The sequence below is a fragment of the Myxine glutinosa genome, chromosome 5 (genome assembly GCF_964187855.1).
Source record: "Myxine glutinosa chromosome 5, kmMyxGlut1.1, whole genome shotgun sequence".
Classification (NCBI taxonomy): domain Eukaryota; kingdom Metazoa; phylum Chordata; class Myxini; order Myxiniformes; family Myxinidae; genus Myxine; species Myxine glutinosa.
The window spans coordinates 50,998,651-51,018,269 of NC_136265.1; the positions used below are offsets into that span (position 1 = coordinate 50,998,651).

General features: G+C 46.4%; 1 protein-coding gene across 4 annotated transcripts in view; it reads right to left on the reverse strand.

The window, feature by feature from the left end:
• LOC137428111 (uncharacterized) overlaps nucleotides 1–19,619 on the reverse strand; it is a 218,517-nt gene that overhangs the window by 117,605 nt on the left and 81,293 nt on the right. For 2 of the 4 annotated variants that reach the window (XM_078778043.1, XM_078778044.1), the window contains exons 5-6: nucleotides 9,506–9,634; nucleotides 7,440–7,502 (exon numbers count right to left, since the gene is read on the reverse strand). In XM_078778043.1, the coding sequence (XP_078634169.1) occupies nucleotides 7,440–7,502; nucleotides 9,506–9,634 (192 nt within the window). Of the gene's footprint in view, nucleotides 1–7,439; nucleotides 7,503–9,505; nucleotides 9,767–19,619 lie in introns of those variants that run through there. The other 2 variants (XR_013623482.1, XM_078778045.1) reach the window with 2 other exon arrangements.

A 19,619-nucleotide genomic window follows, 5' to 3' on the forward strand; every position in this document is an offset into this window, starting at 1 on the left:
CGAGACAAACACTTAGAATAAGTCATTGAATCTTGACAAATCTCACACTCTTGCTATCTCTTTCTGAAGGGACTGTCTGGCAAACCCTTCCATCTACTTTCTTAACAATCGTCTTGAGGAAGTTCAGTCATTCAAACTGTTGGGTCTGCTGTCAGCCATGATCTTTCTTGGGCAAACATTTCAAAGTTGGCCTCCAAAGCAAGCCGCTGACTGGGCATCCTCTGTCGTACAAAGTCTTTCCTTGGCACTTATGAACTCCTATCCACCTACAAGACTTTCATTAGTGGATCAATGGAGTAGTGCTCTGCCCTCTGGGCTGGCTCTCCTGCCTCACATCTTGCTCAGCCTAACGCCGTGGAAACCAAGGGCTCTAAGATTATTCTAATCTCCTGCGATGAAGCTGAATGTATGGACTTATCACTTTGCTATCACAGACAGGTTGGTGGTTTCTCTGTCTTCTACCGCCTCATTTCTGGTCTTGCATCCTCTGCTCTTTCCGTGGTTTGTCCCACACAGTCCACCATCAACCCCCTTCTGGTAAATCTACCTAAATCAAGGATCACTGCTCACATGCACTCATTCGATCCTCTTCTTTCCTGCCTGTGCGACCAATGTCCACATCCTCGTCAATCTCATTCTGCCATTCAGATCTTCAAAACAGTTGTTCACCACCATCTCAGATCATCCCCAATCCAAAATCATGATTTTTCTATGCTTGTTAATCCCCCAACCGCACACAAATACCTCCCCTCCGTCAAAATTTCCAGTTTTCCCTCCTGAGAGTTTCCTTCTGTATCCATCTTGTCCACCTCATGCATCCTCTCCTGCTCCCCATACCCATTGTTTGTCCGCCCCTCCCCCCTCTATCTTGGCCGGCCTTCAGCTGTACTGTTGGCGTTTTCTCTTTCTCTCTCTCTCTCTCTCTCCTTCTCTTTCTCTTTCTCTTTCTCTTTCTCTTTCTCTTTCTCTCTCTCTCTCTCTCTCTCTCTCCTTTTGGCCTGTCGTGTCCTGATTCGGTCAGTTTACCAGTACAAGCTCTTCCATGAGCTTTGACGATGTATACAACATATATATATACACAAAATATATTGTTGCGGATATGAGGATTGTATTTTTTTATTGTGTTGTATTGTAGTAAATTGTTGTGAATTATTGCTCAAGTCTGGACCCTCCTGCCTCCAGTGTTGTATAAAGGTCAAAGGGCGTTCCGGTAGTTAATTCCATAAAGCATACATTGAAGGACACTATAATACCCTTGTTCAGTAGCTTATATCCTTATTATGTGTGTTAGGGTAAGGCTGTGTCTCCCATTAATTTAAATACTCCATTGCACCAAGTGAAATAAGAGTAGATCCCCTTTCATTTCATTTCAATGGCCAACTGCATTTTGGGCGGTTTTCTTCAACCACCATTGGCCACGAGGCAAGGTTGGGGAAGAAAGGCGTGCCCGCCCATCGTCATCAAGGGCGGAGCCAGAGGGTCGCGCGACCAACCAGGGCCGAGGTGAGCACACCGATGGGCGTGTCCTGAAGGCCGGCGGCTTGATCGCCGGAGGCGTTATAAAAGCGCGCGCGCAAGAGTGGTCAGGAGTTGCGTAAGGAGGTCCATGACAAGAGTGGCGGCAAAGAGATCACCGAGAAGAGAGTTGAGTAAGGGATCCCTGAAGAGAGCAGCTTGAGCCACCGCGGCTGCATCAACAGCAGCTTGAGCCACCGCGGCTGCATCAACAGCAGCTTGAGCCACCGAAACTGCAGCCACAGCAGCTTGGGGCCTGGACGGACGTTTTGAGCAGGACCGAAAAGGAACGGCGGCTGCCAAACGCGCCGATCGAGCTGCGGTATCCATGGACCGGCCTCCCCCCTCCAAGCCATCCACCTCCGCCATTCCTATCATCATTCCCCGTGTGAGTCGTCTTAGTTTGTTCTGTCCTGGGTATTTAATTAAGTTTGTATAAGCTAGGTTGCACTGTGTCTAAAATCTTCTGTAAATTATTTTCTTATCTTTCCTTCTTCCTTGGTTATTTTGAGCCTGTACATAGTAAATAAATTCGATTCGTATTTCCAACCTTTTTGTCTGCTTCTTCTTCACATCCGTGTCGCCTTAGTCTTTTCCCGATTGAATATCTGTGGCGCGATCCGGCCAACGTTCGGGAATCGGGTTAGTCGGGGTAACTGTACGACCGCGGGGCCATCCGCTCGGCAAACATAACATCTTATCCGCGGGCCGTAACAATATATACACAAAATATATATATATATATATATATATATATATATATATAGATATATATATATATATATATATATATATATATATATATATATATATATATATATATATATATATATATACAGTGGAACCTTGACTTACGAGTGCCCCAACTTACGAGTTTTTCGAGATACGAGCCGTCGCTCGGGCGGTTTATTGCTTTGAGATGCGAGGCGAGATCCGAGTTACGAGCTTTCGCCACCCGGTCACGTGGTTATCTTGCCGTTCAAGTACAGTACGTATCTCTGTCGTATAGCGCTGCGTTTTTGTTTTCGCATTTTGGTTATTTCGGAAAATTTCATGTTCATGTCGAATATTTCATGTTCATGTTCATGTTTTCATGTTCATGCCATGCCAGGCCACAACTTGTTCAGAGTGCCGGCGATAGCTCGCCTTCTCTTTGTGGAAAACACGGTGAGATCCTTAACATCCAACAACTAATGGGACGCAAACGGGGCGCCCAGTTTAGCGGTACACACATTGATGAATCACCCTGCCTGTGATTCACCCATGACAGGTTATAGCTGGGTCGGGATTCAAACCCAGGCTGGACAGTTTAGACTTTAGAGTCAAGTGTGCGTACCTCCAGTCCAGGCCATCCTGCCAACTTGTATGCTGCATACAGGTGAAATATAAAGCGCGAGATATTTTTATATATACTGTATATATTTTTTAAAATTGGTGTGGTTTTTGGCGGGCTGGAACGGATTAATAGCATTTCAATGGGAAATTTGATTTGAGATACGAGCAATTTGAGTTACGAGCTCGGTCACGGAACGAATTAAACTCGTAAGTCAAGGTTCCACTGTATATATATATATATATATATATATATATATATATATATATATATATATATATATATATATATTGTTGCGGATATGAGATTGGCATCCATCCATATCCGCTTGTAAATATTCCCCTATTTCCTCCATACTTCCCAACTATCCCAATCCCCCATTCCCTAGTCCCATTTTCTGTAAACAACACTCTGTAGACCCGACCTCCCCCTATTTCCCCCATTAAATGTCGCATCCAGGTCCACCGCATCTCACGTAGACAACTATAGGACATCTTGCTAGTTATTCTTAGTCTATGTCAGTTAAGGACTCGTTTCCATTAATTCTGACTCTTCGTTGCACCAGAATGTGATTGTATGGCACCGTTAGGAAGTTTAGGACCTCCCAATACCTCCCCGCAGCTCTTCCTCACGGTTCAACAACAACAACAACAACAGCGGCGGCGGCGCGGGGAGTGTGCGTCCTCACTCCGGCTTGGTTGGTGGGGGGTGTTGGGAGGGCACCATGCCTTTCCAACGAGCCGCCATCGAGCATGTGCTCGACGGGGTTACCAAGTAGGGGCTCGCTGTCAGCTCCTCGTCAAGGGCGGAGCCCGGTAACCCCCCGCACCCAATAGAAGCGGCGGACCGATCCATCTGGGGCGGAGCCAACGAGCCGAGGGCGTGTCACTCCCCGCTGAGCATGCGCAGGAAGAGGGAGGTGACGTCAGATGCGCCCTCAGCTTGGAGAGAGAAGGACGCCACCTCCGAGCGCTGCAATCCCTCCCCGCATCTCTGGACCGGACCGTGTTTGATTCTGCCCCTGAGCCAAGGTGCACCTTGTGCTATCGACTGCCTGTCCTTCCCTGCCATCAATCCCTGTGTAAGTCAGTCTTGTTCCGTTTGTCTGTGGTCTGTCTGGGATAGATAAGATTGTGTCTAAGTGCCTATCTCTTCTGTGCTTTACCTCATACCTTGTAATCTACCCCTTTTCTCCACCACCAATAATATCCTCCTCCGGAGGTCTTGAGAACTGTACCCCTTGTGTCGTTTCATTTATCCCAGCCATTGTGTCCTTTCCTTCATTGATTTAGCATAGCGCGACTTGGTCAACGTCGGGTGGAATCGGGTGAGTTGGGGAAGAATCGGGTAAACTGTGCGAACACGGCGGCCATTCCGCTCGGCCCATCATAACATCTTAAGCCGTGTCCGTAACAATATATATATATATATATATATATATATATATATATATATATATATATATATATATATACACACACACACACAGAGCATTCAGAAAGTATTCAGACCCCTTCACTTTTTTCCCAATTTTGTTATGCTGCAGCCTTATGCTGAAATCGTTTAAATTCATTTTTTCCCTCATCAATCTACTCTCATTACCCCATAATAACAAAGAGAAAACAGGATTTTAGAAAGTTTTGCAAATTTATTAAAAATAAAAGACTGAAATATCACATTTACATAAGTATTCATACCCTTTGCTATGACACTTGAAATTTAACTCAGTTGCGTCCCATTTCTCATCATCTTTGAGATGCTTCTACATCTTGATTGGAGTCCACCTGTGGTAAATTCAATTGATTGGACATGATTTGGAAAGGCACACACCTGTCTATATAAGGTCTCATAGCTGACAATGCATATCAGAGCAAAAATCCAAGCCATGAGGTCGAAGGAACTGCCTGCCGAGCTCAGAGACAAGATTATTTCGAGGCAGATCTGGGAAAGCCTACAAAAATATTTCTGCTGCATTGAAGGTTCCCAAAAGCACAGTGGCCTCCATAATTCTTAAATGGAAGAAGTTTGGAACAACCAGGACTCTTCCAAGATCTGGCCGCACGGCCAAACTGAGCAATCGGGGGAGAAGGGCCTTGATAATAGAGGTGCCCAAGAATCCGATGGTCACTCTGGCTGAGCTCCAGAGATCCTGTGTGTAGATGGGAGAAACTTCCAGAAGGACAACCATCACTGCAACACTCCACCGATCTGGGCTTTATGGCAGAGTGGCAAGACGGAAGCCTCTCCTCAGTGAAAGACACATGAAAGCCTGCTTGGTGCACCTAAAAGCACCTTGGAGCACCTAAATAAAAGCACCTAAAGGACTCTCAGACTGTGAGAAACAAGATTCTGTGGGCTTTCATGTGTCTTTCACTGAGGAGAGGCTTCCGTCTGGCCAGTCTGCCATAAAGCCCAGATCGGTGGAGTGTTGCAGTGATGGTTGTCCTTCTGGAAGTTTCTCCCATCTCCACACAGGATCTCTGGAGCTCAGCCAGAGTGACCATCGGGTTCTTGGTCACCTCTCTTACCAAGGCCCTTCTCCCCCGATTGCTCAGTTTGGCCGGGCAGCCAGCTCTAGGAAGAGTCCTGGTTGTTCCAAACTTCTTCCATTTAAGAATTATGGAGGCCACTGTGCTCTTGGGAACCTTCAATGCAGCAGAGATTTTTTTTGTAGGCTTCCCCAGATCTGTGCCTCGACACAATCCTGTCTCTGAGCTCTGCAGGCAGTTCCTTCGACCTCATGGCTTGGTTTTTGCTCTGATATGCATCGTCAGCTGTGAGACCTTATATAGACAGGTGTGTGCCTTTCCAAATCATGTCCAATCAATCGAATTTACCACAGGTGGACTCCAATCAAGGTGTAGAAACATCTCAAAGATGATCAAGAGAAATGGGAGGCACCTGAGCTAAATTTCAAGTGTCATAGCAAAGGGTATGAATACTTATGTAAATAGTGTAGCAGCATAGCAAACCTGTTGTGCATTTTGTGATACAAGCACCAAATTTGGCACGAATGTACATTAATATGTTGCGAACATTTTCAGATATTGGGCCACTTGAAATTCCGTAATTTTTTTTTTCAAATTTTTTCAAATTTCGTAATTTCAAATTTTTCGGGTGACACCGTCACAATTTCGGTCTTCGAGGCCGGCCGATATAGTGGGGCGGCTTAGCCCAAATATTCAAAAGAATTGTGCATTTTGTGATACAAGCACCAAATTTGGCACAAATGTACATTAATATGTTGCGAACATTGTGTGGTCAGCAATGAAGACGAGAGTCTGAATTACATGTATGCAAAAGACCTTGTGAACCAGTGAAGCAAATACACGGGTAAGCATGAATTAAATCTAGGGCATGATATAATTTCCATGATGTTTACCTCTACACTCAATGGTGGAAGGAGGTAATGTTTTGATCCCAGCTTGTCTGTATGTCTGTTTGTCTGTTAGTCCACAAAATTCCAGACGAAGCTTGTAGTAGTGGTAGTTGTAGTGGTAGTGGTGATAACAGAAATTGTTATATAGAACTGAACTTATATTATTATTATATGCAGAAAATAACTTCATTTCTATATGCCCTGCAGTGGACAGGTTAATTGGTTTATGCACTGAAGGGGTCACCCTGGTGTGCACTGCTGTGTTCTGCCTCACTGAGTTGTTCAGGTATGATGTACTCAGCACAAGCTTCCGGTCGGCCCGGAGGTGGGGGTGCGGGGCCTGTCACGGAACGTCAAAACAAACGGCCTGCCGGGGCCGCCCAAAAGTCGGGCGTGAGGGGCGCGTCCACTAATGGAACACCTCTCGCTTCCCAGATCGAGGGCCACGTGGTCAGGAGAACCTCGTCCCTTCCGGTCACACTTTGCCTATCGGCCGGCCTCGAAGACCGAAATTGTGACGGTGTCACCCGAAAAATTTGAAATTACGAAATTTGAAAAAATTTGAAAAAAAAAATTACGGAATTTCAAGTGGCCCAATATCTGAAAATGTTCGCAACATATTAATGTACATTTGTGCCAAATTTGGTGCTTGTATCACAAAATGCACAATTCTTTTGAATATTTGGGCTAAGCCGCCCCACTAAAATGTGATATTTCAGTTTGTTTTTTTAAAATAAATTTGCAAAACTTTTTAAAATCCTGTTTTCTCTTTGTCATTATGGGGTAATGAGTGTAGATTGATGAGGGAAAAAATGAATATAAACGATTTCAGCAAAAGGCTGCAACATAACACAATGTGAAAAAAGTGAAGGGGTCTGAATACTTTCTGAATGCACTGTATAAATATATATATATATATATACATGAAGTGTGGTTTAAAATCATACGTACTGATGACAACCCCCGCTCTAGCAGGGAAAATTGCCTTTAAAATGCATGTTGTTGTTGTTGTTGTTGTACTTATGACAGAAGAAAACATGGCTGGGATGATCAATTGGATAAATACTGTACTGATAAAATGGACACTTGCATGGTGTGAAACAAAAAAGGTACCAGATATAACAGAGCAAAGTGTTTATATTCTGGAAGGAAAGTATTATCATTCAAGTTGAACGATAACATGAACATTGTTGTTGATGTAGTTGTTCAAACCTTTGAAAAGTGTCGAGTAATCATCAATGATCTCACACTCCACCTTGACTTTCACAATAAAATCTGAAATGAAAATATCACATTCAAACTCAACTTTATGGAGCATTTCTAAAGAAAATCATCATCTCAATAGATATCCAGAAAATTTGTACTTTTCAATCCCCTGAAAAATGTTTTTTTGAAACTACGTGGAAAAAATGAGTTTTTGTTTACACAACGTAAAGGAAACGAACGCAATCATTTCTCTTGGTCAATATTTATGAACTCGCAAAGGTGCTCGTTGTTGCCAGTCAATGCTCCTTCTCCCTCTTCTAACCCCTTCCCCAGCCTCCTCCTACACCTTACCCTCCCTTTTCCCACCCCTCCTGGGGACGCCCACCCCACTCCTTCCCCTCCCTCTGCCCGCCCTGCCCACTCCAGACTCCCACTCACCCCTCCCCCTCCCTCTTCCCACCGTACCTCCCCTCCCTCTTTAAGGGTGTAGTACTGGTGAAAAATTGAGAAAACTACATAGGTACCTTTGGAGAGGCCTTTACACAAAAACAAAGTCAAGTTAATATCTAATTTTCAGTTTTTCTTGAAAGATATAATCTTGGCTTTAACTCAGACCAGTTTCAACGCTTCTTTGTCATATTACATGCATATAATTTGCATAAATTAGACCGTCAATAAAAAACAAGGAAAAACAAAGAACACATTTCTACTTCTATCTTCTATGTCACCTATCATTCTTTTCACACAAAACTTGGTACATGTATTATACATGTGTTACTCTACTACCTGATGAGGATTTTGTGAAATTATGTCAAATGTTCACTACTTACGCTCCGTTTACTTTTGCGTTTACGCAAATGTTTACTTACAAAATTAGCCAATTATGCCAATTACCAGATAAAACTTGGTTGTCCTTCAATAAATCCACAATGGCTACTCCTATAAACAAAAGCCTTCATCATTTTAAAGGAAGTGATATTCTGAATATCCTGTCCAAATTTCAGCCCAAAAGAATGATGCAAATTTAAAGTTATAACAAATTTCATGCAAAATATTATATTTCTTGTAAATTGCGTGTAAAGATAACAATAATTAGGGGTACTTATATGACCTCTAATAGCATGATTCTTGTTTATAAGACTATAAGGAAACAGTTCAGCTAAAAAAAATTAAAAAAAATAAATAAATAAAAAAAACCCTTAACTTAGCTTATTTAATAATTATCTCCCTCAACCCTGAACACAACCCATCCCCGACGCCCAATAGTCATAACCCACAAATTATCAGCATGTTTCATGACAATTCTTGCACAGTTCGTAAATAAACATAAAAACCCTCTCAGCATTAAAGATTATGAAAGATTCCGAAGATGTAGAGAATCTGTCAAAATAGCCCATTGACGAATCTGCTCTCAGGAATCAGAATCTCCGTTCGAGGTCCGATTACAATGAACGACATCGCTTAACCGGCTCAGGAGATCGACACGACCTTGTACGAGGAAATCAGATCAGGACGTCGACACGATCTTGTATTTGTTGACACGACACGTGATCCGGTTAGTCGCAAATTCGGCTGCACGGCGCGAGACGTCTGGATCTGACCGATACGTCATTACGTCATTGCGTTATATCTGTTAAAATTCGGCCTATCGTGGGCGATCTCCGTATTACCTCATATCTGTTCGAATATTCACAAAACAATTTGATAACATAAGATATTTACACAGCCGGCAGACGCATAATTACTAATACGGATTTATTTACTGTGAGGTGATTAGTAATTACACAAATGTTACACCGGAAGGACATTTTGTAAACGTCATGACGTTATTACGTAGCACGGAGTTCAAAACGTAAAACGTGGTTCCGAAAGTCACGAGGAGTCTGTTTGATTACAATTTATATACAACCAGATGGAGCAGGAAAACGTGTTTAGAGGATGTCATTTGGCGCCTCATCCATGTTCGCGCGAGGAGATGGAACCCGATATCCGTATATGGTGTGATTCCCACATCAACTATTAACGTAAATAGTGCACAGCACGTACCCCGCACGGGAGCGAACAGTACGTACCGGGTACAGACTCCTCCTCATCCCCGGGAGATCCTCCAGGCCCGAGCAGGTTTCCTCCATCAGAGCCGCTCCTCGATCCCGAGGGATTCGTTCTGTGCTCCATAATGGACAAATCTTGGTTCTTGCACACTACAGTATGGCACAGCACAGCACAGCACAGTTCAATTCAATTAAATTAAATTCAGACAAACACCGTGTGAGTGAAGTCCGTATTCTCAAGAAATATCTGAACAGTTAATCGATTCCAATCCGCAGATTCGCCACATGTCGAATCGGCTACTTCATTATAAACATTCGGGTTTCGTTTAAAAGCGAAAAAAATAACGGGGCATTCTGGATCAAACCAAGACCCGTTTTGTATTGTAAGCTTCAAAAACGATCATTGATTATCTTACTGAATAGTAACCATTAAAGATCATTTTGGAAGGTTTAACACAATTAAACATGGGTGTGTTTCGTTAGTAAGCGGTTTGCAAAGCGATTGGTGCGGAACGGATGGCTTGGCAAGCGAGAGCAAGAGCAAGCTGCTCACGGAAAATACCCGAGATATACATTAACAACTGGGAGAATGATGAAAGAGCAGAGAGGTATAAAAAGAGTTGGACAGACTAGGAATAGTCAAAAAAAGGCTCAATGGGGTGGCGGAGAAGAGGTCAGCTCAACTGGGATGGCGAGCGAGTTAAGTGCTCAAGAACAAGGACACTGTACCAATGGCGTTACGACAATGGCGAGACCGTGTCAATCGGATAAGTGTAGGTTCGGCAAGGTAGAAACAGAAAGCACACATCACCTCCTCTCAGGATGTGTAAAACTCATGTCAGAACAGCCGTACACAAAAAGGCACAACAAAGTATGTCGAGTAATCCACCAGATTCATCTGCAGGAGGGTCTCATCAGACAGCTTCGATCGGACAGGGGCAGCAATTTCATTGGAGGCAAGAGTGAAATGTATGCAGCCTTTGCTGAAATGAACATGAAAATTTTGCAAAAGTTGCTCAAGAACAGTTGTGACTGGGTTGTCTTCAATGTGAATGTCCACCATGCCAGTCACATGGGCAGGAACATGTGAGAGGACGATTCCTCCACCAGAAATGCCCTTTCGATTCTCCTCCAGTATCATGGACAGCAGTTGGATTACAAGCTGTCAAGAACTCTCATGACATCCGGCCTCTCACCTATGTCGACATGAAGTCCCCAGATTCTCAGAAGCCAATTACACTGAATCAGGTGCTGACGCTGATGTTCAAGGTGGTTCTTCCTCCACCATATGTGTTTGTCCACCAGGACATGTATTGTCATCGCAGGTGGTGCCGTATGCAGCACCTGGCCAATGATTCTTGGTCATGTTGGATGTCTGAGTTTCTGCCTACCCTGCAAAAACGAAAAAGGTGGACAAAGACCTAGAAGAGCCTCAATGGAGAGGTGAAGACGAGGAGAGTGATGCCTCGAGGGATCTTGCAAACAGTTTCCGCTGAATCTAGGGGAGGAGGGATAAGAACGACAGGCCCTCCCAATAGACCTATCCCCCCTGCACCCTCCTAAGTCAAGTCGCAGTCACTAAGATAGGCTTCTCGCTGAATATTGCGCTTTCTCCTTCCACATGGTCCTGCCCAATTGTTCCTCCTGATTCCAACCTCCGGATCATGCTCTTGTGGGGTACCAGTATTTGGTGTACGGATTTTCACCCCCTTCCCCAGTTTATTTTGGCCTAATTGGACTCACTCAGGGATCGAGTCCCAATGATATTCCCTTAGCCTGTTCTGTAGCAGGGCACATGGCACAACTCGCTGTCCTTGCCGCACCTGGTAGATGACGACACTTTCTTGCTTCCGCATGAAGCATGGACCTTGCCAACGATCCGAAAACTTGCGACTGGTAGATGACGACACTGAATTCAAACGAAAACTTGCGACGACCCTCTTCACCACCTCATGGTGTTCACTCACTCCAGAGGTGTACCAACTTGATACAATTGCAACGGGGCTGATTCCTTTCTCGGCAGAGTACTTATTACAGTTGCAACACCAGGCCTCTACGTCTATTTTGCAATGGATCCAATAAAAATTGTCAGCTTTTCTTGAGCGTTTTATTTATGCCAAAGTGGCCCATTCCCTTCAGTCTGTGATAGCACTCCAGGATTTCAGACTTCCTCTGCTGTAGCGCCACCAATAACTAACTGTACATACTTGTTAGTGGCAGCCACCGCCCAGTTCCGGTACATTACTCCATCACCCAAGTCAAGACTATCCCATTGCCCAAAGTATATTCTCAAGTCAGATGTAAGAGCTGCTAACTCCTCCCAGTCAGGTCTGCCGCCCCCCTGCCAAGTAATGACCATGTTCAAGTCAGAGTCTTCTCGTTGCGCCACACCAAAGTCTGTCAGCAGCTCATTGACACTCTCCGTGGGTTGCACACTTCCACATATTACACATACATGATCTTTTCCTCTCTGATCCTCAAACAGAACCATGTCTATCCCAATCTTCAAACACATCCATTCCTGAGTTTTCTCTGTTTTGATCCCTTCCAACCTCTTCTCCAGTACTTGGAAACGAGCTTCTATTCCCTTCTTAAGTCCAGTCATCTGTCCTTTCATGCTTTGAGCCTCAGCCCTCCGAGCATCCATCTTTTCATTGTGAGCATCCTTCTTCTTCTTGAGAGCATCCATCTTCTCATTCATTTCATTCAGCTCTCTGAAAATCCATTTTCTCATAGTGAGCTGCCAGCATTGCCATTCAACTGCTCGGCAGGGGTGACACCAAGCCATTGCCACTGCCTGCTCCCGGCTACGATGGTCGAATAGACTGGGAGAAAAATTATCAGCCCCTCCAGCGGACCCTCAGTTACTATTTCCATGGATGTCACTGCACTGTCTAAAAACCCACGCCCATCCACCATTGGATTAAGGGCGCATTCCATCGCCTTCTTTGGCAGAGCCTCAAATTGAACTTCAGACTTGTCCAGATCAACACCTTCCTCCTTTCTCCTTTCATTTTTCTGGCATTCCAATCACGTTTCCTCAGCTCTGACCTACGATCGGCGATGCACCAATCAGGTTTTTTTTTTACCGTCTACACATGCTGCCACTTGGGCATCCGCCATTTCAACACTCATTTACCAATTTTGGCAAGAATGCCACGACTCCTGACATCACTTGTTACGACCTGGCCTCTGGATAAAGGGGCTCGGGGCACGGTCTATTGCTCCAGAGGTCCTAGTGGACGTGTTCGGGAGGTCAATGCATTCCCTGTGTCGTGTGTATGTCGCACTGTAAATGCAGTCAGATGTGACCAAGGGGAGTTATCATCCGAATGCCGACGCAAATTTACGCCCCCACTCACCAACATACAGAATGCAAATGTACACAAATCCAGTAATTCAATGAAAATTCAAAACAGTGGAATGAATGCAAATCCTTTACTCAGAATAAACAAAAACACAGGGTATACAACCAAGCAATAGATAAACCATATGAAATCCGGCTGAGTTGACATGCGGTGACAAAGAATAAGTAAATAATGACAGACATTATTTGTCTGTCAAAACAATGCGTACAGGACAATTAAACACCCCATCAGATATCCCTATCTGAACCCAAGGGGGAGGGGGATTGCGGGGTGGTGGGAGGAGGAAGCAAAATACCAAAATAATATTTACCAGGGTATAAAGAAAAATAATGGGTGAAAGAAAAAAGGGAGAGGGTGGGACGGAATTCAGTCCTTCCTATTTGAGATGACGTTCCAGTGGCCTCAGCCCAGCCACAGGCCACAAGGATGGCACCTCTCCCCTTATCTCACTCTCTGGGTGTCCTCAAATCTCACAAACCAACAGACAAGAGTAATTCCTGCAACAACATGAAGCAGCACGTTGCCTCAGGTTGGCCAAGACGATACTCGGCGAGGAGCAAACGCTTCTGCTCTCTCTCCCTTTTTACCACATGACGCGATGTGCACCGAAAGGTTCTCCTCCACGCCAGTCCCCTCCAGTCGGCGCCTCCCACAGGCAGCCCTTTCAGGGATCACTCAACTCCTCCACGAGCACTCGCAGGCCGAGTTCCTCATTGCAAAAAAAACCCCAGGACATGCATTCTACGTTCGTTTCTGCCTTTTTTCAGCAAATCCTGCTCCTCTTCTTCCTCTTTTTATACATTTTTCAGAGCTCTCACGAGGTTCTCGCCCTTTAAATTATGTAGAATCCTCGAAGGAGGGAGAAGGTTGATAAAGAAGGTCTTTTAAAAAGAAGAATAAAATAAAAGTGTCAGGAAAGAAATAAAAGGAGCTATTCGGGTCCCACAGCCGACCTGGCATTTCACATGAGGTACACCTTAACGGTCACAGCTTCTCATCGTTACTAGCAGCCATCAGCATGAGTGTACCATCATTATTGAGGAAATATTCAGCAATAAGCCTCACGAGCGTAATACACCTCCCCACAAATAAATCCCAATTTCTCAGGTAATGACGTCACCAATGTGTACATAGTGACCCACCTCCCCAGAGTTCCATCAAAACCTCCAGACATGACACGAGGGGCATTTGCTTCATCTATTTATTACGTATGGAAATATTGCTGAAATTTTTACACCTAGAGAAGCTGTGACCCGTTAAAGTGTACCTCATGTGAAATGCCAGGTCGGCTGCGGGACCCGAATAGCTCCAATTCCAAACCGCATGCAGCTGTGTGCTCCATACATTAATTAATGACACTTTCCTTCTGTACAGATGGTTAGGAGACATTAGTGTACATTTACATGAATTACAAGGACAGGAGGACATAGATAATAAACACATATGGTACACAAGATTTGAACCTGGGTTCTTCATAATCACGTGACTCCTGGGATTCACATAAAAACATAAACAAGTAAACATGGCGGAACCTCTTTGGAAACTCTTAATAATATTGTTGCGGATATGAGGACTGTATATTTTTTTGATTGTGTGCTTTATTATTATTATTATTGTTTATTCTGCGCCCCCTGCCTCCGGAGCTGTGTAAAGGTAAAAGGGCATCCCATAATTAGTCCAAAAGCATACACGTCAGCCAATAATAGAATACCCCTGTTCGATAGTTATATCTTATTCTGTGTTTTAGGGTAAGGCTGTGTCTCCCATTAATTGAAGTACTCCATTGCACCAGTGAAAGAGAATAGATCCCCTTTCATTCCCATCCCCAAAATCTCCATTTCCTTTCACATCCCCTTTCGTCATTGCCAAGCCTCGATTGCCAATTACATCCCCTCCAAAACCACCATTGAACATGTGCTCGGGTCGGGGAAGAGGGGCGTGCCCGCCCGTCGTCATCAAGGGCGGATCCAGAGGGTCGCGTGACCAACCAGGGCCGAGGTGAGCACACCGATGGGCGTGTCCTGAAGGCCGGCGGCTTGATCGCCGGAGGCGCTATAAAGGCGCGCGCGCAAGAAGCGTGGGGTGGTCGGTGGTGAGGAGTGAGTGGACCAAGAGAGAGAAAGAGTGGTTGGACCAAGAAAGAGAAAGAGTGGTTGGACCAAGAGAGAAAGAGTGGTTGGACAGGGAGACGTGCAAGAGTGTTGTTGAGTTGAGGGTTTGGACCAGACGAGTCAGACGAGTCCTGGCAAAGCAAGCGGCGGCCACAGCAGCAACAACACCCAACAGCCGCTTGGGGCCTGGACGGCGGTTTTGAGCAGGGCCGCGAAGGAACGGCGGCTGCTAAATGCGCCGATCGTGCTGCAGGACCCCCTTGGACCTTCCTCTCCCTCCAGCCATCCACCTCCTGCCTTTCCACCCTTCTTGTGTACGTGAGTTTGTTCTGTGTGTCTTGTCCCTGGGTATTTAATTAAGTCTGTATAAGCTAGTATTTGCACTGTGTCACCTGCGTCTTATGTGTTGTAAATAAACGTGACTGCTTTCTTTTTGCTTGTGTGTATAATAAATCCAATTACTCTTCTGTCCGTCTTCTCGTCTTATTCCTTTTCCTCTTTGCATTTCGTCGTTTTAGTCTTTTCCAGATTGGGCAGCTGCGGTGCGATACGGCCAAAGTTCTGGGTGAATCGGGTGAGTCGGGGAACAACTGTTCGGTCGCGGAGCCTTCGCTCGGCAATATAACATCTTGTCCGCGATCAGTAACAATTGGTGTCGAGGAGTGGGATTCGAGGCCCGAACCAAATTTTTTTTAAAAACATCTAGAAAAAAATTTGGGCAAAATTATAAAGTCACCGAAATTTGATTTTGTTTTAAAGGAAAACCCGAATTTTGAAATCGCGCCATGGCTGGTCAAGGCGATCGGATGCCGGTGGGTGAGCTAGAGGAGGGGTTAGGAGTAATCCAGGATCAAATGGAGGGGAGCAATGAGGAGGCGGTTGAGGGAGTATCAGACGCACAAAATGGCGGCCTCGCGCACATGGTTATTGTGGCGCCAAATTTAGCCGCGCCCGTGACCGTAGCAGCGCCGCAGATGGATTGGGGCCTATTTATGGAACAAATAAAGGCGCTCATGGTCCAGAAAAGTGAAGACCTGAGGAATGACTTGGGAAATCAAATGGGGGTAATGGGGAACCGGATGGATGCTCAGGGTGAGCAATTGGGAGCAATGAGGGACGAAGCGAGGGGTACCGGTGAGAAGTTAGACAATAATTTTGAGGGGTTAGACAACGGGATAAAAGAGGTAAAGAATGGGTTAACGGGGGTGGAAAATAGAATGGCTGCCCAGGAGAATCAGTTAGAGGGGGTAAAAAATGGGTTAATGGGGTTAGAAAATAGGATGGAGGACAAATTGCGGGAAATAGGGGAACAATCTGCCCGGGAAATCAAACGAATGGGGAACCAGATAGAGGAGGTGCAAATCGGGTTAGAAAGTAAACTGGATGCTCAGAGGGATGAATTGGGACAGATGAGGGTGGCATCTACAAAAGAGATGGAGGAGATGAAAGAGGGGATACGACGAGGTGTGGGTGAGGAGGTTTCGGGGCTACGCGAGGAGGTAAAGCGAGGTGAGAAGCGTATGGAGAAAGAGGTGAGGAATAATACGGCTAGGTTACAGGGGGGAATAGAGGGTCTGACGAAGGGAGTAGAACAGCTGACAGTCGGCCAAAGGGAACTAGCGGACCAAGTGGAAAAGAACACTGCAATCATCGGGGGTTTAAAAGCGACACAAAAGGACATTAAAAACGAATTAATAGCAACACAAAAGGAATGTCAGATGGTACATGAGGGGTTGACGAAGAAGTTGGAGGAGGTGACAGAAGTAATGGAGACGAAGGACCGAGAGGTGAGGACGCACATAGAAACGGTTAAGGTGGCGTTAGAGGAAGAGATAGAGGGGGTGCACCGGGAGATGAAGGAGGTAAAGGAAAAATTAGAGGAGGTGGAAGAGGGGGTGAGTGAAATTAAGAAGAGACGGAGGGAAACTAAGAGGGAGATAAAGGAGGAAGTCATGGAATATGTACAAGGTCTGTGTTCAAATCATGATGAGGTTCTCACTAACCAAATAAAAAGTTTGCAGGTGGCAGAGGAGGTGCGACGACGAGGTACGGAGGTGAGTGGCAATGTATATGATGTGAGGGGAGCTTCAGTCGGCTTGGGGATTGGTTTGGATCCGGGTGTTCGTGAAAGGCCGTTGGTGAAGTGTGCGACAGGTCTGGTGTGCGAAAAAAGAGGTGTGCGAGAATGTCCGACCATGGGGTGTGTGAGGAAAAAGTGCGCGCCGACCAGTGAGTGTGCTGTCGAGAGTGAGTCGGTCGTAGCGCGTGTGCGAGGGGGTACATGGAAGCGCGGTGTGGTAAGTGTTACGGAGGAAGTAACGAAAGAGTGTGCGCAAGAGGATGCGCGAGAGAGGTGTGTAACGGACAGGTGCATGAGGAAAGAGTGCGCTGTCGAGAGTAAGGGTGAGTGCGCGACCGAGAGTGGAGGTGAAAGTAGTGAGAGTGACACGGAGCATGAGTTGGTTGTAACAGGTGAGCGAGGATGTACACCTGGAATGGAAGGATGCACACCTGGAATGGTAGAGCGTGTGTGGGAATGCACACTTGAGTTGGTCGTGAGGTACGTGGTTGGGTGTGCGAGTGAAAGCACACCTGTGATGGTCACAGAGGAGGTGACCGAGGAAGGGGCGCGAAGAGGTGTGTTGGTGAGGTGTGCGAGCGACGAATGTGTGCCAAGGTGTTCGGTGGTCAGGTGTGTGACCAAGTCTGTGAGCGGAATGAGTGTACCGAGGTGTGTAAGGAAAGGTACGAGGAGCATGGGAACAGCTGGATGTATGGGCAAGAAAGGGGTAGCGTATGCGTGTAAGCATGCAGGTGAGGCATCGACGGTAACCGGGTTAGCGGTTAGAGCGACTTTTAGCCGAATCGGGCCCTCGGTGCATGCCGGGCTTCGCGTGCCGCGAGAACCAGCGGGGATCCGAGCCACGGCGGGTTCGAAAGGACCGCCGTACGCGATCCACGCTGGGCCTCACTTGGAACGGCCGCGTCCATGCTCAACTAGGCGGAGCGGGCAGCTCGATAGGAAGGGTTGTCATGGTGACCACTTTTTGTTGAGACGTGCCGGCAGGTCGAGATCGGAACATTGGACGGCTCGGTGCCGAGATGGTGCGTGGGATCTCGGCCCGGGTAAGCCCCCGTCCCGGCCCCGAATGCGGGACGTATCCAGCCGCTGGCACAAAAGAACCCGCGTTCATTGCTCGGCTGTACGAAGCCGGGCTGTGGAAGTGAATTGGCGCACCGAGAGGATCTAATAAGTAGACGGGTGATGAGGATAGTGTTTTGGACCCGAAATTAGAAAAAGGCAAAATTTGATGATTGGTACGGTGATTAGCAGTAAATGACAAATTTTTGATTTGTTGGATTTGGACGAGCGAAATTGATAGTAGGACCTCCCTTATGTGGTGGGAGGGCAACTCTGTCATCCCTCACAGACGGGGGGCAAAGGAGCACTAGTTATGGGGTTGATGGCAGTGAAAACTTGCCCGGGTGGGTTAGGATATTGTGTGTAGGGATCTAGCGAAGATGACATTAGGTAACGTTAAGATTAGTTAGTGACTGATACCTGTAGTGGGGACGCAGGTAGTTTAGTGTGGATGATAATGACGTGGGAGCGCAATAGTTTAAAGGGACGACTGGGAAGCGCAAGTTTCAGAGGGGAGTAGTTAGATGAGATGATGCCGTGTGTGTGAGGATTGAACAGGTGTGATTGCACAGGTGTGCAACTGAACAGGTGGATGGAGCAGTGTATGAGGGAGTAGTGGTGATTGCGTGTTGTGTTGACCAAATGGTCCAGGAAGAAAGGAGGGTGCAGGTGGCACCAGGTGTGAGTGCACAGGTGTGCAACTGAACAGGTGTGTGGAGCAGTGTATGAGTGAGTGAAGGTGATTGTGTATTGTGCTGACCAAATGGTCCAGGAAGAGGAGGAGGTTGCAGGTGGCACCAGGTATGATTGCACAGGTGTGCAACGACAGGTGAATGGAGGACAGGTGTATGGAATAAATGGTATGGAGTATTGGAATGGATGGTCGTGGAGTGAGTATGGTGGAAATTGTGGAGTGGAGTGGATGGTGCGAAGGTGTGAATGGGGGAAGAGTGGACCCCCATCACGGATACCCGGGGCGGGTAGTGTAAGTGTTAGGTAGAGGGTACAGGTAAATTGTGGTTGGATATTGGCATCTGTGGTGCGGGTGAAAGAATGGTCTTTGGATGGGTGCATTAGTGTTGTGGAAATGGCTGGGCGTGTAGCCTGTTAGTGTGTGTAGTTGGTTTGGGCACTCCACCACTGTGAGGATGTCGGCCAGGTGAGGCCGCAGGTGGGCTCTGGGAGCCGGTAGTAGTTGTTGTGGATGGGGCCCGAGGATCCGGAGGACGGACCCAGGTAGCCCAGTGCCAGAGGGCACCGAGTGGGGTGACAGAGCCAGGAGGGGCTTTCCCCAGTTAGTTAGGTTAGGGTGAGGAGCTAGGTAAGCTCGGGTGGCAACTACAGTGGTGGAGGTGTGCAGGTGGGTAGACCTGCTGGGAGAGCTACACGTCACAGCCCAGAAATTGTGCAAGGGCACCGGGAGATGAATCGGGGGAGTGAGACCCCAAATTGAGAAGCACCACAGTTTGGTCAATGGGAATTGGTTTTTAGAACCCATAGTGTAAGTTGGCCAA